Here is a 27,943-nt window from a genome sequence, read left to right as displayed (position 1 = left end):
TTACCTATGGCACGATTGTAAGTAAGCTGAAATTTCTGTCTTAATTCTGAAAGAAATATTTTTCTATACGTGAACCTGTATATATCAATCTGCATTTGCAACACAGGCCACTTAGTAATTTCTCTTTACAAAGGAAAGTGGGATTTAATTTCGAAGCTGAGGTAGGTGTCTTACCAATGGCACGATTGTCAATAAACTGAAATTTCCGGCTCAATCATTTCTGAAAGAGAGATTTTTCCTATACTTTAAGCTCTATACCTCAATCTGCATTTAGAACACAGGCCACTTAATAATTTTTCCTTACAAAGGAAAATGAGACTTAATTTCGAAGCTGTTAAAAGCTGTCAGTCTCAAGTTGGTCTTAAGCAGATGTAAATGAAATAGATCTGGTAGTTCATTCTTAATGCTGATGTTTATGGAAATATAAAGGAACCTAAGATATGTTATTTTTCTCCCTGGAATGCTGTTTTGTTTTGTTGATATGTTTTTCCAAAATTTTTGTACGTGGTAAAGGAATATATCACTGTTAACAGGGATACTTTTTTTTATTTCTCTCTCTCTCTTTTCTGTTTTTTCTCTATTTTCTCTTCCTCCTTCTTGGTCTGTATCTCTTCTTCCGATGGATATTTAATAAAAATGTGGGAAAATATACACAACATATTTTAGAGTGAAATTACCGTATGATTGTCTTTTGAGAAGTTTGTAGTTCTTCTCGCGAATTGGAAATTTAATAAACTACAATAAGAGAGCTAAGATATAAACAATTGTTCAGAATAGCAAGTAAAAATTTGTTAAAAATTCATATTAAACATAAAGCACCAAATGCAAGCAAGAATATAATTTCCTGCAGTAGGAAGGAACACATCTTAACATAAATCTGAAAGTGTACTGGGAGTCTGACACGCTATTAACTACTGTCTCAGCTCTGCAAAAAAATAAGTTAGAATGTTTAACAAGGAACTACAAACCATTCGAAAGTAACTCCTTTCCCTGTTTGACATAAAAAAGGGGTTACATTACTTTTTATTGCTTGTTATTGCTACCCCCCCCTTTTTTTTTTATAATTTGCTTGAAACCGAAGTAACGGTTGACGTAAAGCAGCTCCGTGTCTTCAGGTATGAACCAGGTATAAATACAACCGGTGGATGAAGGCGATTATCACAAGCTCGACCGATCGCTGCCGATGAAGATGAAGGTAGGTCTTCTGGAAATCATACTGTTCCTTCAATTCTGTGACAGGAAGTGTCTATCTGCTTTGGGGAAATTAATATGTGCAGGAAAATTCATAGTTTGTGTTGTGATATATGTGGGCTTTTAAAATGTCTTAGATACAACTCATGAATTCTCCTGAATAGTTGATGAGATAACGGCGAAAACGAGTAAGTGTTATCAAATGAGTTTTAGTTATTATTGATAATTATTTTCCTTTGTGACAGGTTCTTTTCCTGTTCGGTTTGGTGGCTTTAGTGGCCGCTGATAAGCGACCATCCACATCCTATGGACCACCAAAGGTAAGATGACGAGATTCGACAGAAAACTTTGTGAATCATACATAAGATGCGACAATATTATTACCTGACGCTTTTTCTGTCCTCAGTCCTTAAATCTAAAATGACCAACACCTCCATTTCCTTTGCAGGTAAATTCCTTCGAAGGATCCTTCGAGGGCAACTCAGACGAATCCTTCGAGCCCGCCAAGTACAGCTTCGAATTCGGCGTCCACGACGACTCCACCAGCGCCAGCTTTGAGCACCAGGAATCCCGCGACGAAGACCAGACCAGAGGCTCCTACACGGTCCAGCTTCCGGACGGTCGTCGCCAGACTGTCAAATACTTCGTCAACGGAGACTCAGGCTACGTGGCCGAGGTCTCCTACGAAGGAGAGGCTCGCTATCCTGATTCCTTTGAGTCTAGAGAAGACTCCGCTCCCGATTCCAGGGAATTTTCAGCCCCGAGACCCACTTACTCAGCCCCTGACTCATTTGACTCTCGTGAATCCCAGTCTTATTTGCCACCAAGCTCATCCTATGGAGTTCCTGAGTAAGCATTTTGTTCATTTGCTTTAGACAATGGACACTCAGCTTGCTAAGTTATTTAACGTTGACTGTACGTATTTAATAAAATCTGATGATTATACTCATTTAACTCTCATTCACCCTTGGACTAAGCTTGCCTTATGATTTAATTATTTTTCCGTGATGTTTTACGATCAATAGGTCACAAGGATTTGTTATATTCGTAATAATGTATGATGATATACACTTTACTTGAATTTTCATAACTTTTGCATCACTTTCGTTAACAATCCATTCCTTGAAATAAAAAGAAGGACGCATACTTATGTCCCTGTGTGAGTTTTGAAAAAGATATGAATTAACCCATATATTTGAATTTTTAGAGGTTTTCATCCATAAAAAACAAGCTATGAATAACTTCAAAGACATACATTCAATAAATTTTGTAACAATTTCATTGTGTTCATAGTACCGATAAACCTCGAGGAAAAGCCTTCAAGCACGCATGCATGAAAATCTGCTTTCTCTAATTTCATAGCCATATATCGAGTTAGACCTAACCGTCACGAATGTAGCTTTTCGTGACTTTATTTTTCAAGGTTGAACTCTCGTTCATGGGCATCATGGAGGAATTTAGTAGTATAAATATGACTGATGTGAGGGAAAAAGCATCAAATCTCCTACAGTGCTCTCAAGATGAATTCTAAGGTCTGTGTACTGAGGAATATACTCTGTTTCACGTGGTTCCATGGCTATAAAGACAAAATCTTTACGCGGCTGAAAACTTGTAGCATGAGAAACGTGGAAAGTGAATTATGAATATCCGTGCTGAAACTATAAACATAAACATCTTTCTTTATTTTGAATACACGAGGTGATTGCATTGCTCTAAGGTTAAACATCACTTTTTTTCCATTTGGTGGGGTCTTTATAATGGGGATTCTTCTTCTTTCAGATTCTCTTCTTCCTGACTGTGGTTTCAGCAGTTGTAGCTGATAAGCCACCAAGTGAGCTCTATGGACCTCCTGAGGTAGGCCTATTTGTAATTAGTGGCATATTCCTTCTCAGATAATTAATGTTCTTCAGAAATAAACCATGTGTCTATGACACAAAAACATGAAGCATATCTTGACATAGGTAACACATGCACAAGGTGTTCCCATACTGAAATTTAGAGTATAATAATTGACTTACCAGCAATTTTCCCATAAAGCAACAGAATGTAATCACGTAGCTATCTTTAGGTCGAATCTGCCTCATCCGAATACTCGAAAGAGTCTATCGAAGAGCCTACCGAACCTGCCAACTACAACTTCGAGTTTGCCGTGGAGGATGGCTACTCAGGCGCCAACTTCAACCACCAGGAAGAACGGGAGGAGGACAACACGCAAGGGTCGTACAGCGTCCAACTTCCCGATGGGCGTCTCCAGACTGTCACGTACTACGTCGACGGAGACTCCGGCTACATAGCTGAGGTCTCCTACGAGGGAGAAGCCCAGTACTCAGAACCCGAGGAGGAATCTGAGGAATCGTCTGAGACAGCTCCCATTTACGCAGCTCCAGAACCCAAACCTAGGCCTACAGCTCCCATTTACGCAGCTCCAGAACCCAAACCTAGGCCTACCTACTCTAGACCTACTTACGCTCCTCGGAAACCCTCTGCAAAACCCAAACCAAGGCCTACTTACCAACCTGCTTCAGAGGAATCGGAGGAGGAAGAAGAGACCCCAGAAACTTTATATGGCCCACCCAGAAGGTCTTATGAATAACTGATTTTTATATCAGAGGGCACTTTTTTCTTATAGGAAACCATGTTCTTATTTAGTTTTTGCTTCATATTTATTGATATATCCGAATGCTTTTTAATTTTGCATCAACTTCTGAACCATTGAGAGTTTCTCTCTAGAGAGTAATAGCGAATTTCAGTTATGTATAACGTTTACTGTTTTTCCCAGGAAAATGTTTACTTTTGTATTCAAAATTAAACTATTTATTAAATTAATTCACTAAAGATATTGTTATTAGTTATCCCCTTGTCAACTAGTGGTCTAATTTGTCTAAGCATACAAGTCGGTCCTTTAAGTTACTTTGAAGAAGGTAATGAAACAGAAATATCTTTGAAGATTTGCTGCTAAGTGGATTGAGACAAAGACAAACCTGTAGGACAAATCATCAAACTGATCTGTTTACCAGCAACTAGAGTCAGAATCACTGGGGAGAAATATTATCTTAGGAAAGTATATACCCATTCACGTTCTGTCGTCCTTACGAGATTATAGGTTATGAGATCTGTCGATTGGTCAGTACAATCTAGATTTTATCATCCAGAACCATAAATAGCATCTGAATACTTCCATTATATCCTTCGCATCACAATAAGTACATCTTGGCTAGAGCATCAGAACGAATTTGGCTTTGGAAACGCAGTAAGTCGAATACTTGCTAGCAGACCAAATATTACTTGAATTCTTTGTAGTAGTGACTAAGCTGTATCTTAAATTACCCCCAAAAATCATGGCGTAATCTCAGTCAATGATTTAAACAATGCATGACAAAAATATTGGCAAAACCATTTAACAGACCCGACAACACTTGTAATTATTGGAATTTAATCGTTAAGATTCTGGGGAAACAAAAACAAAACTGGATAGATATGCAAATTTTGAGAAAGTACACTGAAGTCTCTAACTTTTTAAAACCGCATACGAGATTGATTTGAATGACGTAAAGGCAGGAAAATAGATTAAATTCCATAATGTCGATATCTAAGTATTTAATTTGGACATGAGCTTGGAGAAAATCTTAAACAATTAGCTAATATAAGTTACAACATAAACATTTTTTCCAGCAACATAATGTGGATGTAGGTGAAGCGTCAGTCATTAAAAATTTATTCCTGAAATCAGATCGAGTGAGAAATTCAGTACATGTTGGACAACATTATCATTGAACTTATCAGTGATGACTGGAGACCTTGCACACAGATAAAAAAGTTAAGTATACCTTAGTTTTACCAGACCACTGAGCTGATTAACAGCTCTCCTAGGGCTGGCCCGAAGGATTAGACTTATTTTACGTGGCTAAGAACCAATTGGTTACTTAGCAACGGGACCTACAGCTTATTGTGGAATCCGAACCACAGTATAGCGAGAAATGAATTTCTATCACCAGAAATAAATTCCTCTAACTCTTCATCAGCCGGCCGCGGGAATTGAACTCCGGCCCATCGAGTGACAGTCTGAAGCTCAACCGACTCAGCCAAAGAAGGGCTTTTGCACATAGATGCTGAGGTCAGATGAACCTTCTTGATTTTGTACAGATTTTTTTAAAAGGATGTCTTAAACTAAAGCAGATTTATATTTCTTTTCAAGGATGGGAGATTCCGCTGATTAAGCAGAAACGACGGATTTTTATGTATAAATCTGATTCTCAGAAAAGTTACTGAGGGGTACTATTAACACCAAGCGCTCCAGAGGACTTGGTGTTTATTATACCAGAAAAGCTGTATCACATCAAGGTTGTGGGAAAAGCTTCTTTGCTACTTTCCAATCAATGAGAAATTCTGTGTACATGTCTTTGATAGTTGTGAAACTTGCTTTTTTCTTGTCTATGATAAAAGACTGAAATCTTGTTGGAAGACATTGGCTACAAGAAACCTGTTGCGTGTTGCCAACACTACCTGTTACTTCCTAGTTAAAAAGTGCCATTTCTGACAGTATTCTACACAAGAAATTTCGATTAATTCAGGAATAGTTATATTTGCCATCCATATTTCCGCAACCTTATTATTTGATGTCATATGGTGATCAATAAAATATATTTTTGGTACAGATGGATCTCTGTTACTTAGGCCTACTGATTGCTTGCGTTATGGGAGCTGCTTTATAGCATCATATTGGAACGTTTTTATGCCTTCACTTCAGAGAATTTTTATCGAGAAAACTTGGAATAAAATAAATGAATTTTGCCAAAGAATTTTACTTTCAGAAACTTGGTTTTATTTCACAAATATTCTAATATGCGTTCAACTCCTTTAAATGTGTTATTCTTGTTTGAAAATGATGTTTGTATTCGGTGGAATATTTCCTCATAAAGCTCTTTAGTAAAAGGTTATTAACTATATGAGTTGCCTGTAGTCTGTTTACGTGACTCGCAATTCGCCTTAAAACTGCAAAATGAAATAACTATTTTGCCATAATTATGCTCGACAACAAGGTTTGTCACAAAATCATATATTCAGAATAAAACAAGTAAAAAATGTGCCGAAGTTTCTTCGGCGCAATCGAGTTTTCTGTACAGCAGCTACAGCGTATAATCAAGGCCACCGAAAATAAATCTATCTTTTGTTGGTCTCGGTATAATGCTGTATGAGCCGCGACCCATGAAACTTTAACCACGGCCCGGTGGTGGCCTGTCCTATATCGTTGGCAGAAGCACGATTATGGCTAACTTTTACCGTAAATAAAATAAAAACTACTAAGGCTAAAAGGCTGCAATATGGTATGTTTGATGATTGGAGGGTAGATTTGCAGCCTTCTAGCCTCAGTAGTTTTTAAGATCTGAGGGCGGAGAGAAAAAGTGCGGACAGAAAAGAGTGCGGGCTTGACAGACAAAGCTGGCACAATAGTTTTCTTGTACAGAAAACTAAAATCTCTTGTTGGGCAGAACTAAATAAAGACGTAACAAAATTTATCGTAAATGAACTGAATTTTTAAAATTCTTTTGTAAACTTCACATTTTTTCTGACCTTTTCTCAAAACTTTAAGGACTAAGCGAAAGAGCAAACGAGACAAACCGGCACTTACACTGTAATCATGATGCGAAAATGCTTAACTTTTCTTTTCACTGGATGAGCTATTATTGTAGAAATGTGCCTCTGAAAAATATGAAAGTATATCTATTTCTTTTTCCAAGTGTATTCTGAATTCTAGAATAGAATTCTGGAATTTATAATTATTGTTCTTTATTACGGAGACGGGTTTTTCAACACATGAGGGATACGGAAGAATTTTATATTATTATATATATATCCCTGAGGAAGTAGGATTTATTTGGGATTTATCATTATCATTTATGTAAGTTTAATACTATTTCAGTTTTTATATTATTATTATCATTTTAGTTTATATTTCAATTTTTAAAATATATACAGTAAAAATATTTTTTTATTATACGAAATATGGTAATTAGGATTTATGTTTGATTTCACGAAACTAAACCGTGAATGATATTTTTACCTCGCAATCATTATCATTTTATATGTTTAATATAATTTCATTTCTTATATTATTATTAATAGCTTAGTTTATTTTTCAGTTCTAAAACCATGAAAATATTTTTTTCCATTATACGAAATATGGTATTTAGGATTTACATTTTATTTCACTAAACTATACCGTGAATGATATTTTTTTTAGCTCGCAAACAGCTCACAAGGTATGTCAGATTTCATACTAATCTTTCATTCAAAACACGGCATTTTTACATTCTTATTTGACATATATTATGTTGATCTGAGAATAAAATTCAGAATGCTCCCTCTTCCTTAATTGTAATTTGCGAAAAATGGTAAGTAAGCCTTAGTAAATAAATATTTTTTCGTAAAAATGAACGATATATGAATATAATAAAGTTGAAGAGAAAATTACTTGAAGAAATCAAATTGGGAGACCTGCTAAAAAAACCTTGATATAAAGAAAACCACGATTTCTCCATTAATCTCATCTAATCAAACCAAGATCGACTCAGCCTTCTAGAGCGCCCTTCTTCGTGATTTTCTTGCTCGAGGTACAGACAGGTATCATTAAATATCCATCATGACCGGAAGTCCGAATATAAATATGAGGAGTCTCTAGACCGTAGCATCACATTGCTTACGGCGTTCTCAAGATGAACTCAAAGGTTAGTTAATGGTGGATGGTTTATTTGAGTGCCTCGCCCCCGTACGGAGGTAGTGCCGTCAGTGTACCTCATGTGGTGCACTGTAGGCATTACTTAGGGTTCTTTGCAGCGTGCCTTCGGCCCCTAGCTGCAACTCATTTCATTCCTTTTACTGTACCTCCTTTCCTTACTTTCCACCTAGCAATTGATTCACAGTGAAACTACGAGGTTTTCCTCCTGTTACGCCTTTCAAACCTTTTACTGTCAATTTCCGTTTCAGCTCTGAATGACCTCATAGGTTCCAGTGCCTGGCCTTTGGCCTAAATTCTATATTAAATTCAATTCAATGAGTGCCTAGCAAGTATAAAACTGGTAACAGAAACGTGAATGATGCATGAGTACCTGAGTGGATGCTATAAGTATCTTTCGTGGATGCACTAGAAGACACACTACAGCCGAATTAGACCTACCGAGTTATTGTGTAAGCAATGTTTGTCTCCGTATGTGCCTTTGTATTACAAATTTTCCCAAAACGTATCTTTCCTCCAGGTTATTTTCCTCCTGGCGCTGGTTTCCGTGGCTGCAGCCGATAGGCAGCCAATTCAGCTCTATGGACCTCCCGAGGTAGGCCTATTTGAAACTGGTGGAACACTCTTCGTTGGTTAATCAATATTGGTGAAAAATTACAGTCAATTTATTCTATATTCTTCAGGTAATTGCCGTATAACATCTAGCTCTATTCCTCCATTGTGACTTAAAGCATAATCATGCCGTTTTTCTTAGGTCGAATCTGCCTCATCTGAATACTCGAAAGAGTCTATCGAAGAGCCAACCGAACCTGCCAACTACAACTTCGAGTTTGCCGTGGAGGATGGCTACTCAGGCGCCAACTTCAACCACCAGGAAGAACGGGAGGAGGACAACACGCAAGGGTCGTACAGTGTCCAACTTCCCGATGGACGTCGCCAGACTGTCACATATTACGTCGACGGAGACTCCGGCTACATAGCTGAGGTCTCCTACGAGGGAGAAGCCCAGTACTTTGAACCCGAGGAGGAATCTGAGGAATCGTCTGAGACTGCTCCCATATACGCAGCTCCAGAACCCAAACCTAGGCCTACCTACTCTAGACCTACTTATGCTCCTCGGAAACCTTCTACAACTCCCAAACCAAGGCCTACTTACGCTCCTCGGAAGCCCTCTACAACTCCCAAACCAAGGCCTACTTACCAAGTTGCTTCAGAGGAATCAGAGGAAGAAGAAGAGATATATGGACCACCCAGTAGGTTCTACGGGTCTCCTCAGTGAATGCTGATTACTTTAGAAGGACCTTTTCTGTTAGGAAGAAAGGTGTTCATTTCAATTATTTATGTATTTATTGGTAATAAGAGCAGGGTTTTCATTATCGTAACTAAAATTTGAATGTATATTAAACTACTTCATTAAATGTATCTTGATTCTCTAATACCTATCAACTAACATAAATCAGTCAAAGGGAAACTGTAGTTAAACCAATGCAGTTTCTAGGTGATCCCAGTGAGATAACCTATGCATTCCGTAATACCTTAGGTCTGTGCCTATGGATTTTGCATCTATTAAGTCAAGATCACTGGCTAAGTACAGTTTGAATACAAGCTTTCATCAAAATTTTATTCAAATCTAAAATAGTGATTCACTTAGCACTTACGTAAAATGAATTTTTCTTCGATTCATTACCAGCAAATGATTTTACTGTAAAATAATTCTGTGTAAGAATTTAGAAAAAAATATATTCAAGCTGAATTCACAGTCATTCATGCAAATTTTTTTTTAATAATTGCAATCAGGGTAATGCAGTAATAAAATATACCTCTAATGCTGTACCGCTATCAGAGACTTTTTTGGTGAATTTTCAGCATTACAAATATTTATGCTGCTTGCTCTTGATGCGGTGTCCTGCGCTTGTTTTTATTGTTTATATTCCTGACCCCTTCATTAAAAAAACTAAGTGAATAGGAGGTCGGCAAGAGGACTTTATAATCACTAAGTTAAGATCTTGTTACGGATTATGTTAAGGGCAAAGATATTACCACTGATGACACTGCTATAAACTGGTTGATTTTACATTAACCTAAATTATAAAATGACTGTTATAAGAGATTTACTTCTAAAGATGGGAGACGTTCTGAATATATGTATTATTCTGCATAAACATAAATGGATTCTAGTCTGTTCTGTCACTCATGCAATATTAGATTCCCAAGAAATTTACCCTTCGACCAACGGCTTCAAGTTAGCACGAATGATGCTTGATGTAATCTGTGGGTTACCAAGAAGCACTGTACATTATCTTCCACTCTAGAGAATTATAGCCAATTGCGAACAACAGTTAGTTGGTGTATAAACATCTTTTGTGCTCACATGTGGTTTTGTATTAAGACGTTTCCCTACGTTAGTGCTGTTAGCTTTTTGTAAATAAATAAATAAATAAATAAATAAATAAATTAATTAATTAATTAATAAAAATCCTGTTTCCTACAAAACTTCCTTTTCTACGACCAAGCTTGTCCAGTCACCGAAGTTTATCTAGAAATTTTATTTATTTGTTAAACAAGATAAAAAGACTTAACATTATCCGTATCATAAAAATGATTCTTTAAAAGTTATTATTCAAATTAGTCGTCAGTTACGTTTTACCAAAATTATCTCACGATTGTATTAATGACCTAAAAGAAAATGTGATAGGAACATAATTATGACTGACAGTTTTAGTTTTCAGACTTATTTCTAGTCGAGGAAAAATACACTGATTAAGAAAGGTAGAGAGAGAAGTTGTTACCCCGTCTAGTGGTCTTTTAAAGTCTAGAACCTTTCACCTACAGTTTTTTTTAGATTATTTATTTATTTATTTTTTTATGAGATTGTGCCAGAAAGTGAAGACCAACAGGCCTTGAGGTCTCTATTAATTTTTCAGGAATTCAGTCATGCTTTGACCTTAGCCTAATTCCCTTCATGTTTTTGAGAAACAAATAAACAAGAAAATTAATTTTTCGTTTGTGAAAATAATTTTTCAAATGGATATATGGTCGTACGAATATGTATACTGAGAATAATGCCTTTTTTGAGTAGTTAAAAAAAGCATGCTTGATTAAAGACTATACTAAATTAGGAATATTCAATAGTTTTATGTTTGTAGCAATAGTTTTCTGTTTGTAAAAATCATAATTCAGTTGAATATGTGATTTCATGATTATGTATAATATTATTAGAAAAGGTACATTCCCTTTTACTTTTAAAATACCTATTAAAACATTCAAGCACAATTTCTTGATTTTTTTAATGCTCTGCTACTTTTATATTCCTTCTATCGGATCTGTGTAAACTTAAGAATAAAGTCATTAACAGAATTATACACACTCACATATATATTTATATATATTTATGTATATATATTCATATATATATGCACATATAGTATGTATATATGTATGTATATATAATATATATATATATATATATATATATATATATATATATATATATATATATATATATATATATATATATATATATGTATACACACACACACACACACATATATATATATATATATATATATATATATATATATATATATATATATATATATATATATATATATATACATATACATATACGAGGTATGTTCAATAAGCAATGAGAAAATGTCAGGAGACACTAAATATGATTTGATCAAAATACTACTTCATGGTGAAGTACACATACATATATTCTATAAAATGACAAACTGGCAACTTTCTATATTTGTAGGTCTGAGGGCAGCGGTGAACATGGTGGAACCAATCTGATCCGGTTTGCCGATCTGTGAACACTTGTCAAAATGCAGGGAAACATGGAGCAACGTTACGCCATCAAATTTTGTGTTAAACTTGAGAAAACCAAACAAGAAGCTTATGGAATGTTAAAGGAGGCCTATGGGAATGAACAGATGAGCCCAGCAAGTTTCTATCGGTGGTGTAACAGATTTTCTGACGAAAATGAACAGGTTGAGGACCAACCCAGATCTGGAGCACCGAAAAGTGCACTCAAGGAGGAAAACATTGAGGAAGTGCAAAGCTTAGTGATGCAAGACCGTCGAATATCTGTGAGGATGCTATCTGAAGCTGTTGGTATTAGTACTGGCACAGTAGAGACAGTTCTGACCGAAGAGGAGCGGAGGAGTGGTCAGTGGTGGTTCCACCAGGACAATGCCCCATGCCACAAGTCAACGCTGGTAACCACCTGGATGGCCGACAGGGGAATGAAAGTTACAACACCCACCCTACAGCCCTGACCTAGCCCCTTGCGACTTCTTCCTGTTCCCAAGCATGAAAGACAGCCTCAGGGGAACCAGACTTCAGTCAACAGAGGAGCTGAAAGAGGCATCAGAAAGTTACCTGAAGGGACTACTGAAAAAGGACTTTGAGGAGGTCTTCCAGGATTGGGAGAGACGCATGCAGAAGTGTTTAGCTGCGAGAGGCAATTATTTTGACGGAGACAAAGTTGTGTAAGCTTATGAAAATAAATAGTGTCTCTCCTGACATTTTCTCATTACTTATTGAACATACCTCATGTATATATATATATATATATATATATATATATATATATATATATATATATATATATATATATATATATATATATTGAGAAAACGATTTTTCAGAGAATGTGTTTATTAAGGTCATCATTACCAACACCACAGTAGAATAAAGTTATAAACAACTATGCATATGTATATATATATATATATATATATATATATATATATATATATATATATATATATATATATATATATATATATATATATATATATACTCACACACGTCACGCACACATACATTTATGTATTTATATTCATAAATATATATACATATATATATGATGCGATGCACATATATGTATATTTTACATTATATGAAAGAAAAAAATAATATATATATATATGTATGTATATATTATATGTGTAATATATACGGTGTGTATATGTATAATACAGTACTCATTTCCATAACTTCCAGAACGATGGAAAGCTGGAAGCACATCCTTGAGACGCCTAGGGAAATGTAGTTTCTCTCATTTAATCACGAATGTGATTTTTCGTGATTTTTTGCTCAAGGCTAAATTCTCGTTCGTGGGGCATTATGCCCGGAAGCTTGCATATAAATATGGCGGGCATCTAGAAGTTCAGCATCATATCTCCTACAGCATTCTCAATATGAACTCAAAGGTCTGTTTCTGGTGGAAATCGTATCTGAGTTTACGTGATTTTAAACTACGAAGGCAAAAAGATTCCTGGTGATAACACGGAAGCGTGGATTGTGAACTGCGGATATCAGTGATAGAGATAAACGTATCCTTTCTTTTGGATTCACAGGACTACTGTTTTTCTACAAAGTTTAAAGTATCATCGTCATATTTCCTGTTTACCAGATAGATGTCGCCTTTCGTATTTAAGTGAATTTATTTATTTATTTTCTTCTTTCCTCCAGGTTCTTATCCTCCTGGCGATGGTTTCAGCTGCCGCAGCTGATAAGCCAGTTCAACTCTATGGACCTCCTGAGGTAGGCCTAATCCGAACTAGTGTAATTTTCTGTTTCCGCTCAATATATAAAATTAGAAATAATCATTAACTACAATGTATTTGAAATATGTTTGTTTTGAAGTAGATAATTGAAAAGCTGCTGAGTCTCCTTCCTTTTGAAGACTTTTTTTTGGCTACCAAGAAAAAATATGTTGATTTCAAACGTTATCAATCGATCAAATGTATATCATTCGGAAATTCATCTCGACACAGTCAAATGAGAACATTTTGCCCTTTTCCATTGTTGAAACTTGTGTCTAATTAGACTTTTTGTCTTAGGTACAACAACCATCTCCCGAATACTCCTCCGAGGAGTCCAGCGAACCTGCCAGCTACAATTTCGAGTTCGCCGTGGAAGATGGCTACTCTGGTGCCGACTTCAACCACCAGGAAGAACGGGAGGAGGACAACACTCAAGGGTCATACAGCGTCCAACTTCCCGATGGGCGTCGCCAGACTGTCACGTATTACGTCGACGGAGACTCCGGCTACATAGCTGAGGTCGCCTACGAGGGAGAAGCCCAGTACTTAGAACCCGAGGAGGAATCTGAGGAATCGTCTGAGCCAGCTCCCATTTACGCAGCTCCAGAACCCAAACCTAGGCCTACCTACTCTAGACCTACTTATGCTCCTCGGAAACCCTCTACAACTCCCAAACCAAGGCCAACTTACAAAGCTGCTTCAGAGGAATCGGAGGAGGAAGAAGAGGAGACCCCAAACTCTGTATATGGCCCACCCAGCAGGTCCTACGGCGCCCCTCAGTAAACACACTTCTTGCCAGAGTGATGTTTTCTGTAAGGAAGGCAAATGCTAATTTAATTTATGCAAAGTATTTAATCATATTTCCACCAGACATTTTACAGGAGCTTTTTAGATTTCCTCTAAAGTAAATTCTTACTTAATTTATGCATAATAAATAATAGAGATTTTACAGGAGTTTTATTTAATCCATACATTTATATAACTTTATTAATCAATTAAACTAGAAAATTTTTATTAACTCGCTTACCTATTTGTCAACAGGTTTGTTGTTTTTAGGGTAATCTATCATAAACATAATACGTAAAGAATTTAGGTGTCCATTACTGTATGAGATAACCAGTCACAGAAAGTCGTCAGTAACTAACCCTGAGAGAATAACGGTAATACAAAGTCACCACATATTAAAGAGATCAGATTTCCCATCTGATATTATCAGAACATTAATTCATTAGCGAATCCTATGCCATATTAATGAGAATGTCTGAGAGGAACCTGATAAACGGATAAAAACAAAATAATACAACTCAGACATCCTTTGGTGATTGAACTGCATTCAGATTTGTGAAATAAGAAGACCAGAATAATTATTAGCGCAAGTAAACGTCAAAGGATTTTCTACTGGTTTACAATGCAGTCACAAAACTTCCAACTTCCTTCTCGTGGATGTTTTGTCACGAAGTTGAAAGATCCATTGTGAGGAAAAATATAGAAAGGGAACGAGAGAGAGAGAGAGAGAGAGAGAGAGAGAGAGAGAGAGAGAGAGAGAGAGAGAGAGAGAGAGAGAGAGAGAGAGAGAGAGGTTAATGGCACTGCAGACGTACAGACAATAAATAAGATCAGGGTCTGATTAATGAACATCACATTCCTTTGCAAAGTTTTCTTGGACACTCACCTCTGCTCACTCAGTCGTGATCAGCTGGAAATGGAAGTGGAAACAGTCGTGAATGAGGAAAACACCCGTAACTTTAAACGTACACGTGCATGCGCGCAAACCCACATGCACATGTGCACATATCTACGCGCATACACAACGTACAAACTTGCTGAAAGAAAGTGCGGTCAGGATTCTTTTTTGTATTTGATTCTGAGTAAATTTAGTCATGAATAACAAATTTTGTAGTGAAAATGACAACTTCATGCAGTTTGTCTCTCACTGAATTGCCCAAAATGGCAGGGTTTCTCAAAATGCTGATCTATGTAAATTCGGAAGGCAAATCTTCAGCATACGTGTTACTTGCTCAGCCATGTATAAAAATGAAATAAATATAAATGACTCTCCTGGCAAAAGTCCTTGAAGGCACAGTGAAATTTCAGAGTATCCAGAAATAGTGAATTCCTTTGGGCTAAACTTCAAACTCAAAGCTCTATTTCTTCAAATGCTTATCTTGAGTTGCTTATATACATACATACATACATACATATATATGTATATATATATATATATATATGTGTGTGTGTGTCTGTGTGTATATCAGTGTCCGTCTGTGTGTGTGTATAGGAAAAGTAAACGTGCAACAAAAAATAAAAATAAGAATAATGAAAATGATATAGGAAAAACTGGGAACCAAGAAAATAAAAAAAAAGTTCGCTACTGATGAAACTGGTTGACCATGAGAGCCACAAATGCAGAGGAGAGGCAACCGAAACCTGGAGTGGAAAGATGGTCGATAATTATTGAAATAATTCAATATTTCTTTTCGATTCAGTCTTTGAATACTCTCAGATTCAGTAGAGAAATAAAGACTTTACCAGAATGTCATCAACTAGAAGGGTGATAGAGGTAAATCACCCAGAATAGGCTAAACAATGTCTCGAGCAGGCAAGAACATCATTACAGTACTTCACAATCACCGGGCGAGCAAAAAGTGTCCCGCTGGTCAGCTCGCAGGAGAAAGGCTGCTGAGTAGAATCTTGTTCTTCTGCAGAACAGAATCTTGTTCTTCTCATGCAGAGCATATTATTTCGTTCTGGCGAACACGTCTCCGATGCCTCAGCTCTTCTTGAGTGGCAATGACTTCTGACTACATCGAACAGTACGTTGATCTTTGGTAATGGTCTGAATCAAGTTGGAAAAATTCGTCCATTGAATGGGCTGTTGTTTCTCGTGTAAGTTGGAGAAAGGCGTCTTACTTACGCATGTATGCAATTTTTTTTACACACACATAGGCCTATATTCATACTTGATCTTTTGCACATACACACATGCACAAATATTGTTCCAAGAAAGTCGTTTGTTGCGTCAAATTCAGAGGTGTTTTCAGACACCCAGAGGCTACACGTACAAAACGTGATTGACCATAGGTCAACAGAGACCACCTGACTCACATGAAAGGGAAAGCCATTATCTCTCCTTTATGGGAATCGACACCTGACCGAAGGCACCCTTCATATTCGTAAATTCACTTTCTACTTGTGCTAAACTTAGATTTGCTTATATAAGTCTTGTTTTGGAAGTTGCTCGTCCGAATAGGCTTCACTTGGCTTCGGTTGCAACCACGCTGGTGCTGGTGTTTTTATTTACATTGTCGGCGTCTGAATTTTGATGTAGAGTTCAATTTACCATTTCAAGATGACTTCAGGTTTCTTTATATATTTCTACCTCTATTATCAGTTAATTTCATTTCTACATTTCCAGCCATGACATTTACGAACGCTGCTATTTAGGTCAGGTCATGTACTTCTCCAACAGCGGCAGTGTAATAGACTTTTTTCCTCTCGAAATACCGAAAAACCTGTTACCCGATTGAGCACATGACTCAGAACTCCTGTTAGCCTATAAATACAAGAGGCAGAACTCCCGGCGCGATTACTTAAACTCGGACACCATGAACCTAAAGGTAAGTGAATTGCACAGAGCTTCGACAGTGAGTGTTGCATGCGCGAGTGTCGTGGGATATGGAACGGTTCACCCGTTTCGACGCCATAAATATGTTCCCCCCCAGGTGTTTATTATTTTTTTAATTTCAGCAACACAGGTGACGCAATCGGGTGGTCATGTGTTTTAATTGCGGTTCACAGTGTTACGATTTGAACATACTGCGTCGTCTTGGTATTTGGATAATTATATATAATTATATATATATATATATATATATATATATATATATATATATATATATATATATATATATATATATATATATATATATATATATATACATACGCAGTACCTCAGAGGTTGATCATTGTGCTCGCATTCGAAAGGTTCATGGTGTGATACCTGCATGCCTACTATCAGTCAACTCAGCTGTGAATGTGCAGTAGGGTCAACTGGAGTTACAAGGGCACGGGCATTAAAGCTCACTCCTAAATATATACATTCACACACACGTATATATACATGTATATGTATATATATATGTTTATACATGCATATTTATACATACATGTATATACATGCATACATATGTATATATATATATATATATATATATATATATATATATATATATATATATATATATATATATATATATATATATATATGTGTGTGTGTGTGTGTGTGTGTGTGTGTGCGTGTATATACCAGTGAAAAGATGAACTTTAGATTCAAGTGCATTACGTCTGGTGAAAGTGCAATTTGCTTTAAGAAACTGAGAGTGAACGCCACTGACCCGTCCGGTTAGAACGCAAGATAACACGTACTAATTCAGTTCAGCTAATGAATGATATATTAATTTTAATCATAATAACCAGATACTTTAAAATTGTTCCCAAAACGCTTCGAGTACAGTTTGAATTAATCATATATTCCCGGTTATGAAGGCTTTGATTTTTTATTATAAACATGATACGAAAGTGAATTATAATTCATACGGAATTTCCTTCGCTCAGGGACAATACCTCACAGCAGACAGGAGAGCAGGAAATTTTGCCATGTTAATTGTTACCACATAAGATATTTTGCTAGCATCAAAATCGGAAGTTTGCTTGCATGAAAATTAAAAATTGATAATATAAAAATTACGTTTTAATGAAGTTTGTCTTGTTTAAAATGAAAATAAATTAAACAATGGCGATATCTTTTATTACGTCAAAGACCAAGTTTTTTTTAGGGATTTTTCCTTTTTTCTTTGTTTTTTTGTTGTTTGAGATTTATTATTTGTTTTAACAGAGAGAGAGAGAGAGAGAGAGAGAGAGAGAGAGAGAGAGAGAGAGAGAGAGAGATTTTTGGTACAAGCAAAGAAATTAGCATATAAGTGATATACATGACGGGTGATTTCAACGCAACACAGATAGGCATCTTATAGTTTCTTTCCATATCAAAAACTTCTTTTGTAGGAAAGGAATATTTGGCTGAATATCATGTGGAGATAGACAGACAGCTTGTCTGTATATCTCTTTTAATACCCACATTAAGAGAGAGAGAGAGAGAGAGAGAGAGAGAGAGAGAGAGAGAGAGAGAGAGAGAGAGAGAGAGAGAGAGAGAGAGAGAGAGAGAGAGAGAGAGAGAGAGAAATTTTTTCATACAAACAAAAAAATCGGCATATAAGTGATATACATGACGGGTGATTTCAACGCAACGCAGATAGGTATCTTATGGTGTCCTTCCATATCAGAAACTTCTTTTGTATGAAAAGAATATTTGGCTGAATATCATGTGGAGATATACAGACAGCTTGTCTCAATATCTCTTTTACTGCCCACATTAAAAGAGAGAGAGAGAGAGAGAGAGAGAGAGAGAGAGAGAGAGAGAGAGAGAGAGAGAGAAATTTTTCAGATAAGCAAAGAGAATTGACATATACAGTAAGTGATATACATGATGGGTGATTTCAACGCAACACAGATGGGCATCTTATGGTTCCTTTCCATATCAAAAACTTCTTTTGTAGGAAAGGAATATTTGGCTGAATATCATGTGGAGATATACAGACAGCTTGTCTGTATATCTCTTTTAATGTCCACATTAAAAGATAGAGAGAGAGAGAGAGAGAGAGAGAGAGAGAGAGAGAGAGAGAGAGAGAGAGAGAGAGAGAGAGAGAGAAATTTTTCGTACAAGCAAAGAAATTGGCATACAAGTGATAGACACGACAGGTGATTTCAACGCAACACAGATAGGCATCTTATGGTTTCTTTCCAAGTCAAAAACTACTTTTGTAGGAAAGGAATATTTGGCTGAATATCGTGTGGAGATATACTGACAGCTTGTCTTTATATCTCTTTAGTACCCACACTAAAAGAGAGAGAGAGAGAGAGAGAGAGAGAGAGAGAGAGAGAGAGAGGCGGGAAATTAAGTGATCTAGAGAATAAGAATAGAATTTTCGCTTGAACGCTCACACACACTCATGCACAGAATAGTTTAGAATGCGCTGCATTGTCTGACAATCGCTGGGGAGAGAGAGAGAGAGAGAGAGAGAGAGAGAGAGAGAGAGAGAGAGAGAGAGAGAGAGAGAGAGAGAAATCATAAAAGGTATTATACTAATAGTCCTTCAAAAATATGAGAGATATGGGGGTATTGTGAACGAATTGTATGCTTGACATTCACTTGTTAGAGAGAGAGAGAGAGAGAGAGAGAGAGAGAGAGAGAGAGAGAGAGAGAGAGAGAGAGAGAGAGTAGCAAACCTATTGCTATATATAATGCATTTTTACAATTAATTTCCTTTTTATAACATTATTCATGAAACGGTTCTTTCAATTGTAAGGTTTACGAAAATGGAGACATGTTTCTGCGCAATATTTTGATTTTGATGTTTTTTTTTACGCGAGGTCACCGGGCACAATATTGCGTGGGCATAAATTTTGACATGACCTTGACCTAGTTTTGCCACTTGTTCCTTAGAAGGGTTGACCTTATTTGGTAAATGAATAATAAATAATTAGGTGAATAAATAAATAAATGGATTAATCGACAGATAATTAAAGAAACTTATGAACTGATGAATAAATGAAAGTTTCAGTAAATAAATAAACTAATGTATTAGTCCCAGAATTAGTAAGAATGATTAAATAAATGATTAAACACTTACCTATTTCTAGAAATTAAAAGCCTATTAAGGTGAAATAATGGCTGTAGAAGCAAGTCGCTGATTTTCTTTTCTTTTTTATTTTCCTAGATACCGGTTTTACTATGCCTGGTAACCATGGTCAGCTCAGAAAAACGCCGTGTGTATAATTACAAAACACGTCACGTGAGTATGGGCAGTGTCTTTTTTTTTTTTTTTTTATTGTTAGAGAGTTTAAAACTAATGATGAAATGCATAGATTCTCATTTATGAAATATGTACCCGTGTACAAGCACACACATACACATATGTATACATATATATGCATATGGCGTGTATAGTTTGTGTAAGTGTATGCGTTGGTGTGGGTGTGTTTATTCTGCACATTATATTAAATATTTGATATGCACAGACATACATACTGTACATACGTAGAGAATTACCTGGGCAAAATATATATAGAATATTTGATACATACATGCATACATACATACATACATACATACATACATACATACATACATACATACATACATACATACATACATACATGCACAGAGAATTGCCCGCAAAAGAAAAATCTTCCGTAGCCTTTTAGTTTCACCTTTTTCCTCTGCACCCGCAGGCGCTGAAAAAGATGCTGCCAAACGAGTCTCACCAGGCCAAGCCCGGCCTCGAGTGGCAAGTGAATTACTCCAACGGCCAGAGCAAGTTCGCGCGCCACGAGACCCGGGACGACCAGGAGACCAAAGGGTCCTACTCGGTCATGCTACCGGACGGCCGGACGCAGACGGTGACCTACTACGTCGACCAATCGTCGGGGTACGTGGCCACGGTCACCTACGATGGCCAGGCCACCTATCCGGAGTACGCGCAGCCGATTGGTGACTCAGAGGAGAATGATTCCGAAAAAGAAGAAATAGAAGAAGAAGAAGAAGAAGAAGAAGACGAAGATAGAGAGATAGATGGTCGACGCAAGAAGGACACGAATTTTGGCCCTCCGCTTTTTGGATATGGCTACAAATTGTAGTCGGCGACGGAATGTTACGTAATTTATTTACGCAATTTAACTAAATCTATATTAATCAAGCTGCCCTGACCCTACCCTCAAGCGACACTTTCGAATGGTTTCTTCAGCGTTGGTCTGATATATTAATTTGATTTATTACTTGATATATCACTTTGCTCAGTTGTTATAGTCTTGTTTAGGGTATTATACTGTATTATATGCCCCAGTATTATTTATTCATCGTTTTGCATGCAACTTAGTCTAAGTTTGTTTATCCTTGTGAAGTTATACTCTTGTTATGTACATACAAATGTATATTGACCTGTGATGTTCTACTGTTTCGTGAAATACACGCAAATATACCTCTGACATGATATTATCCTTGACAATGGCTGGGATCTCTATGACCAAAGGAATTTAGCCTTTCTGAACAGCACCTTAAGAGATTTTCGGAAATTCCCAGTCAAATTAAGGACACTCAAAGGTTGCTAGCCTCTGCTAATGCATTTAGAATTGTTATTTAAATACTCATCGCCCTCTACGTTTCCTTTCATAAACAGCAAGAAGCTTACCTTTTCTTTAAATTTGTATCATGGGCAATAATAATAGATGAAGAAAGCAAGATGTGGATCCATTAATGGGTCCACATCAAAATTTGATCAATTGTTCCCTAGAACACTTTCGACTTTTCCCGAAAGTTTGGAAAAACTCCATTCATTATTTTCGTATAAACATGCTAACTGACAGACGGATAGAAAGCCAGACTTACCAGTCAACTACGCAAATTCGACGTAGATCCTTCTCCACTAAATTTTATTAGTTCTCAAGCTGAACAGACCGGTTTCACTACTGACACATTAAAGGGAGAGAGAGAAAAAAAAGTCCTCTTCTGGAAGCTAACTAGTCAACTGCACGAGTCAAGGGACTTTCAATTTTGGTGTCATTCAAAGTGGAAAATACTATGTTGGCATTTTGATAATGCTAAGTTAACTAAATAAAATTCAACTAGTAATTGTTATCGTCCATTCTTTAAATGTCCTACAAAAGTGTTAAATTGAAACTACGTGTCATAAAATTTAACTACGCTATCAATCCGTAAAAGCAATCATGTTTAATACACTACTATGAACGCTAACTACAATGGCAGTAAAACATGACATTTCGCATCAGGTGGAACCAAAATCTAGATCCTGGAACCAGTTACTTCTGGACACGACACCACCACTACCCATGCATTATGCATTTTCAAAGTAACGTCCGTGTCCAGGCTTTTGAACGAGCTAGTTTCTAATGCATCTAGGTTTGCAATATATGGAGAGGCTTACAGGTCAAAGACACTTCCATTCCTATCGTTCTGTCAATGGCTGATTGAACTCGATCTTAGGAACATAATGCCATCATACTAACACCAAAAGCTCGCTATGTTTAAGCCACCTGTGTTCTGCAAAATGGTCTCAAATTTTGTATCCAGACTCTTTCATGAGCAAGGCCTAATTAATTTCAGCGGTTATTATGGCTTGTACTGTACATAATTGTTATTGACATTTTTGTGCCGTAGACTAAGAGGGCATAAAGTAGTGTTGACAATGATACATTAGGTTTCTTCTTCTATGATGTGAAATTCTAAATCTAACGTTTAACAATTCTCTTCTTATATTTTTTTTGTGTCTTTAGAAGGTAAAATTCCCCTGACCGGCGGCCCTCCCCCATCTCTCTCTCTCTCTCTCTCTCTCTCTCTCTCTCTCTCTCTCTCTCTCTCAATGTTTTACCCCAGTTTTATCAAATTTTATTGTTATCTAATTATTTTCTAAGAGAAATTCTGCTTTTGCTACAAAATTGATTTTTTTAATCTTTCAAAAATCATCTTACTTTGCCTTTGGGCAATAGTAATGCCATCAGAGAGAGAGAGAGAGAGAGAGAGAGAGAGAGAGAGAGAGAGAGAGAGAGAGAGAGAGAGAGAGAGAGAGAGAGAGAGAGAGTTTCGTCACATCACCTCTGGATAAAAGATCAAGGCACGCAACTTTATGACACGGTTAACCAATGTTAATGGAATTAAAGTTTGGGTTTTTCTCGCTATCAGATTTTATCACCTGGAAGTTTCATGTAGAAATAAAGCTAAGAATTTGCAAGTGATTCGTGGAAGTCTGCGCCAGTAATACGATGACTTGAGGTGTCAGTGATATTGAACATATCTGAATCATGAAAATGGAATTAAACCGTAGGTGTAAAAAATGACTGAATACCATCAGAATCATAACAAATAAAATTATTTGTGATTCAGATTAAGGAATGTTGACAGACAACAGTGATAACGAAACGTAAATGTGTTGTAAACTAATTTTTAAATTTATCTGAATCATAAGAATAGCGGAATAACGGAATATTGGTTAATAACAGGTTTATTTGAGAAGGTGATACAAACCCTAGAACTATTATTTGTCATTAACTGATAGATCAGACTACATGATCTGTAAAATAATTTTTGATTAGATGTAAACCATAGCAACATTTCAACGGCTTTCCAATTATCATATTCACTCAGATAGAAATGAAATTATCTTTATTATGCAGGTTACTTAAATTATGTGACTGGATGAAATGCAAGACAAGTCTGACGAATTAAAATAATTTTTTCGCGTGACTCCTGATAAGATGTGCATAAAAGAAGATTTAAAATTTGCGGTATTGTTAATGTTATACACAGGGCTTAAAGACTGACCACTTGATTGTATGTAATTTTGAGTTTCGTCGAATTTCCTCAATATTCTTGAACCCATTTTTTACTCGAGGTGAAAAGGTAACTGGCAGTCACAAGCGGTTTAGCGATACAAGCGACTGGAGAGAGAGAGAGAGAGAGAGAGAGAGAGAGAGAGAGAGAGAGAGAGAGAGAGAGAGAGAGAGAGAGAGAGAGAGAGCACGGAATTGCTTTTGACATGAAGCCCATCTATGAACAGAAGTTAATATTATCGTTTAAAAACTGATTCTGCTCATTCGTTTTTTATTTTGATTATGTATGTATATTTACATACACACACACACACACACACACACACATATATATATATATATATATATATATATATATATATATGTATATGTATATATACAGTATATATATATATATATATATATATATATATATATATATATATATATATATATATATATATATATATATATATATATATATATATATTCAACATATATAAGCCTCATCTACATTACATTTCTAATACAGCTGTGAACCTCAGATTCATAGAAGGATGAAAAACTAACATAGCTAGAAGGGAATTCACTTGATATTCTAATAGCATTTCCAAATGCCATGGTCATAAGGGTTTTTATGACTGACATAAATGCACCTTAAGAACTGACGTTGCCCCTGAAACTCTCAAATGACCGGACGCCAGATAATTATAGTTCTAAAATCTCTTTAACTTTTTCATGATTTCAGTCTGTCTGTCTGTCTCGTTGACATGGGGGGAATAGCTGAGATGCATAGTTGTAGGAGTATAGAACATTTTCCTTCTTAAATCTCTGCATGGAATCAGAAGTCACTCTCTGTCTGTCTGTCTGTCTGTATACACACACACACACACACACACATATATATATATATATATATATATATATATATATATATATATATATATATATATATATATATATTTTTATATGATTTTATCTACTTATTTATGGATAAAATCAGGATGTTAAATTCTCCGAACTACTTTGGTCTTACAGAACAATTTTTTAATATGGAAGTAATAATCTAAGATTATTACTTGTGACGCACTGAAATCACTGAACCAAATCCTTACTGTCTCCCTACACAGATCCCATCCAGTAAACACACACACACACACACACTCTCTCTCTCTCTCTCTCTCTCTCTCTCTCTCTCTCTCTCTCTCACACACACACAATAAATCCGTCAATCACCCTGTGCAGTCATCAACAACATAAACATTTGAAACGTATCCTGCCACAATTTTCTTGTACGTTTAAAGAGGGAACTGGGTAATGATACAGTAACTCGACTGATTTCTTGACCGAAAACTTTTTTAGTGTCATCATCCTTTAGAGGTTTTTTCACTGCATAAATGATCGTACTATTTTCATTTTTCGCCTGAGTAAACATGTAGCCTTATATTTCAATTCAAAGCCTTTTCCTCTATAGTCTGAGAAATTATAAGACGGATTTTTTTTTTTTTATATCTGAGAAGTAAATATCTTTAGATCTACGTACAAAATCAGGAAAACAAGGTTTTCTTCCAACATAGGCGATTACATTGATTTATCTAAAAATATTCTGAAGAGGTTCCTGTAGAAAACAAGAAAGACAGAAAAATAATAAAGTAAAAAAAGTATCATAGCATTTTACTTAAAGATCTTTTGAAATGATGGAATATAAGCACAAGGACTGAAATTATAAACCCTAATTTGAAGTTGGAGGCTATATTTCAGTTTTATTAATCAATAAAAAGATCATTATCCTAACAATTATGTTAAAGCCATTGTTCCTGATACAGCAGTCTTGATATTCAGTAGAAATTCGGTCACTTTTTTGTAAGTTTACTATTTTTATTAAGGACCAATTCAGATCGGTCTAGTATTCTTTTCAGCTCAATGCAAATCAAATATCGAGGAATAGCACAAGCTGTTTCACTCCCAGTTGTACTGTTTCTACGAAAACGTGGCAAATGAGAAATACGACAGCAGTGCCTTTCGGTAACAAATGATTGAAATCTGAGAGGCAAGTCAAATAATATCATATTTTGTTGGTTTTAGTATTTCTGTGACTTCGAGATCTTTAGAATTGGTCAATGTGAATATAATTAGGTCAAATAACCACTAGGACCACGAAGTACCTTCTCAAATTTAATAGAGGTTGACAGAAAACAGTGTTAATAATAATAATAATAATAATAATAATAATAATAATAATAATAATAATAATAATAATAAAATAATAATAATAATAATAATAATAATAATAAAGAACAACACCAAACCAGAGACAAGACTTGGATAGGGCTGAAACAAATGGTATGATACATAATCAAGGCCAATTAAAACCACCGACGTGGACCAGCTCTACTTACAGGAGCAACTAATAGAGAGAGAGAGAGAGAGAGAGAGAGAGAGAGAGAGAGAGAGAGAGAGAGAGAGAGAGAGAGAGAAGCCATAGGATCTCATTCTTAAGCTCCTGTCTAAGTTAAACATCAACTTCATTGCAAATAGCTACAACCTAAATCATTGAGTATAGGCCTAGTTACGTTCACTATTAAGCCGAATACATTACATCCATTGAAATAAATGAACAGATAGATGCACATATTTACTATCATTATTATGATTCAGAAGATAAATTCCTATACTTATGGAAGAAGCCTATAGGGGCCATGGTTTAAAAACCAATATTCCAAAGAACGTGGTGTTCATTTGAAAGAAGTTACAGAAGATAATAGGAGACAGAAAGAAAATATCAATTGCTAAGCCATGCTAATATTTAAAAAACAGGTATTCCTCACGTCTTGATTTCAGAATAATTAGGTTCTGAAGCGACAGCAGAAAAAAAAATAAGCAAGTGGCCATAATAACCGTGTTAAGTCGAATTTATTGACCAACACTTTTCAAGCGACAAGGAGAGAAAAAATTGGAGCAAGTCTGATGAAATCAAGAGTGAAAATACTATAAAGTTTCACCTCAGACGTAAAAAAAAAAATGAAGTCCGACAACTGGTTTTTGACTCTCATATTTAGGTCCTCAGGGTATGCATACGAGTCTTTTTTTTTTCCTCCTGTGTTTTTTTTGCATATTTTCTTTTTATTGTGTGACCTCAGTTACCTGAAGTGACCTTGCCCCGCCTTGCTCATTGCAGCAATACGCTAACCCTGTTTCTGAAAATCTCGCCTCAAAGTGGCTTTACAAAATGTCGCCTGGACGATTTTACAGGAACATATTAGTTAACCTTTAATGACAAATCTCTCTTATTTTCTTTTTTATTTTCGTGAAGGGAGTGACCATATTACTCCATCTGATTACGCCACTGAGATAATGTGTTATCTTATTACGATGCCTGGTGAGGAGGGTGGAATTTAAGTAGCGTGATGTCATGGAGGAAAAAAAGATCATTAAATTATGAAATTGCCATGAATTGAATCCATGCCCAGTTAATGGGCAAAGGGCATGGTGATGTCATACTAAGCTGTTCTTATGTCATTGTGCTTACAGACTGCTCTGAAGGACTCGAGTCCGTGTTGGCATAAGGCCTTCTTAATTTCACAACATCAGCGACGCAGCAACATTACGATATCTAGTTATCCAGGTCAATTTGGAGTGGCAAGTTTAATGACTGATTAGCTCATCTAGCTGGCGTCGCAGCATCAAATGAAATAATGCTGAAATCAAGTTTAAATTACAGAGAGATATCTTCTTTGACTTTCCTTTGCTCATGAGAAAACGATCCATAAGCGAGTCTCCTAATCGTAATTTTGATTCTGATGTCATGTCTACTTAGAACTCTGTCACCTATCTCGTGACTGAAATAAAATTTTTAGTTTTCTGTAAAAGAAACTATTGTGACGGCTTTGTCTGTCCGTTCGCACTTTTTCTGTCCGCCCTCGGACCTTAAAAACTTTTGAGGCTAGAGGGCCGTGGCTGAAAGTTTCATGGGCCGCGGCTCATACAGCATTATACGCTGTACAGAAAACTCGATTGCTCCGAA

The 27,943-nt window shown here is 36.1% G+C and overlaps 5 protein-coding genes across 5 annotated transcripts; all 5 read left to right on the top strand.

Moving 5' to 3' along the window:
• The first annotated feature begins 1,110 nt into the window (after window positions 1–1,110).
• Window positions 1,111–2,101, top strand: LOC136831777 (pro-resilin-like). Its single transcript, XM_067092399.1, has 3 exons — window positions 1,111–1,195; window positions 1,437–1,511; window positions 1,640–2,101. The coding sequence occupies exons 1-3, from the start codon at window positions 1,184–1,186 to the stop codon at window positions 2,042–2,044; spliced, it is 492 nt and encodes a 163-aa protein (XP_066948500.1). The 5' UTR covers window positions 1,111–1,183; the 3' UTR covers window positions 2,045–2,101.
• Window positions 2,102–2,711: 610 nt separating this feature from the next.
• Window positions 2,712–3,784, top strand: LOC136831143 (cuticle protein 7-like). The gene is made up of 3 exons (XM_067091097.1): window positions 2,712–2,723; window positions 2,971–3,057; window positions 3,293–3,784. The coding sequence occupies exons 1-3, from the start codon at window positions 2,712–2,714 to the stop codon at window positions 3,782–3,784; spliced, it is 591 nt and encodes a 196-aa protein (XP_066947198.1).
• A 4,120-nt stretch (window positions 3,785–7,904) lies between these two features.
• Window positions 7,905–9,203, top strand: LOC136831142 (cuticle protein 7-like). The gene is made up of 3 exons (XM_067091095.1): window positions 7,905–7,916; window positions 8,445–8,519; window positions 8,679–9,203. The coding sequence occupies exons 1-3, from the start codon at window positions 7,905–7,907 to the stop codon at window positions 9,201–9,203; spliced, it is 612 nt and encodes a 203-aa protein (XP_066947196.1).
• Window positions 9,204–13,134: 3,931 nt separating this feature from the next.
• On the top strand, window positions 13,135–14,265 carry LOC136831141 (larval cuticle protein A2B-like). The gene is made up of 3 exons (XM_067091094.1): window positions 13,135–13,146; window positions 13,409–13,480; window positions 13,780–14,265. The coding sequence occupies exons 1-3, from the start codon at window positions 13,135–13,137 to the stop codon at window positions 14,263–14,265; spliced, it is 570 nt and encodes a 189-aa protein (XP_066947195.1).
• Window positions 14,266–20,319: 6,054 nt separating this feature from the next.
• LOC136831776 (uncharacterized) lies at window positions 20,320–22,115 on the top strand. The gene is made up of 2 exons (XM_067092398.1): window positions 20,320–20,390; window positions 20,830–22,115. The coding sequence occupies exons 1-2, from the start codon at window positions 20,343–20,345 to the stop codon at window positions 21,232–21,234; spliced, it is 453 nt and encodes a 150-aa protein (XP_066948499.1). The 5' UTR covers window positions 20,320–20,342; the 3' UTR covers window positions 21,235–22,115.
• Window positions 22,116–27,943: the final 5,828 nt, after the last annotated feature.

The sequence above is a fragment of the Macrobrachium rosenbergii genome, chromosome 48 (assembly GCF_040412425.1).
Source record: "Macrobrachium rosenbergii isolate ZJJX-2024 chromosome 48, ASM4041242v1, whole genome shotgun sequence".
Taxonomy (NCBI): domain Eukaryota; kingdom Metazoa; phylum Arthropoda; class Malacostraca; order Decapoda; family Palaemonidae; genus Macrobrachium; species Macrobrachium rosenbergii.
This window is presented reverse-complemented; position numbering and strand designations above follow the sequence as displayed.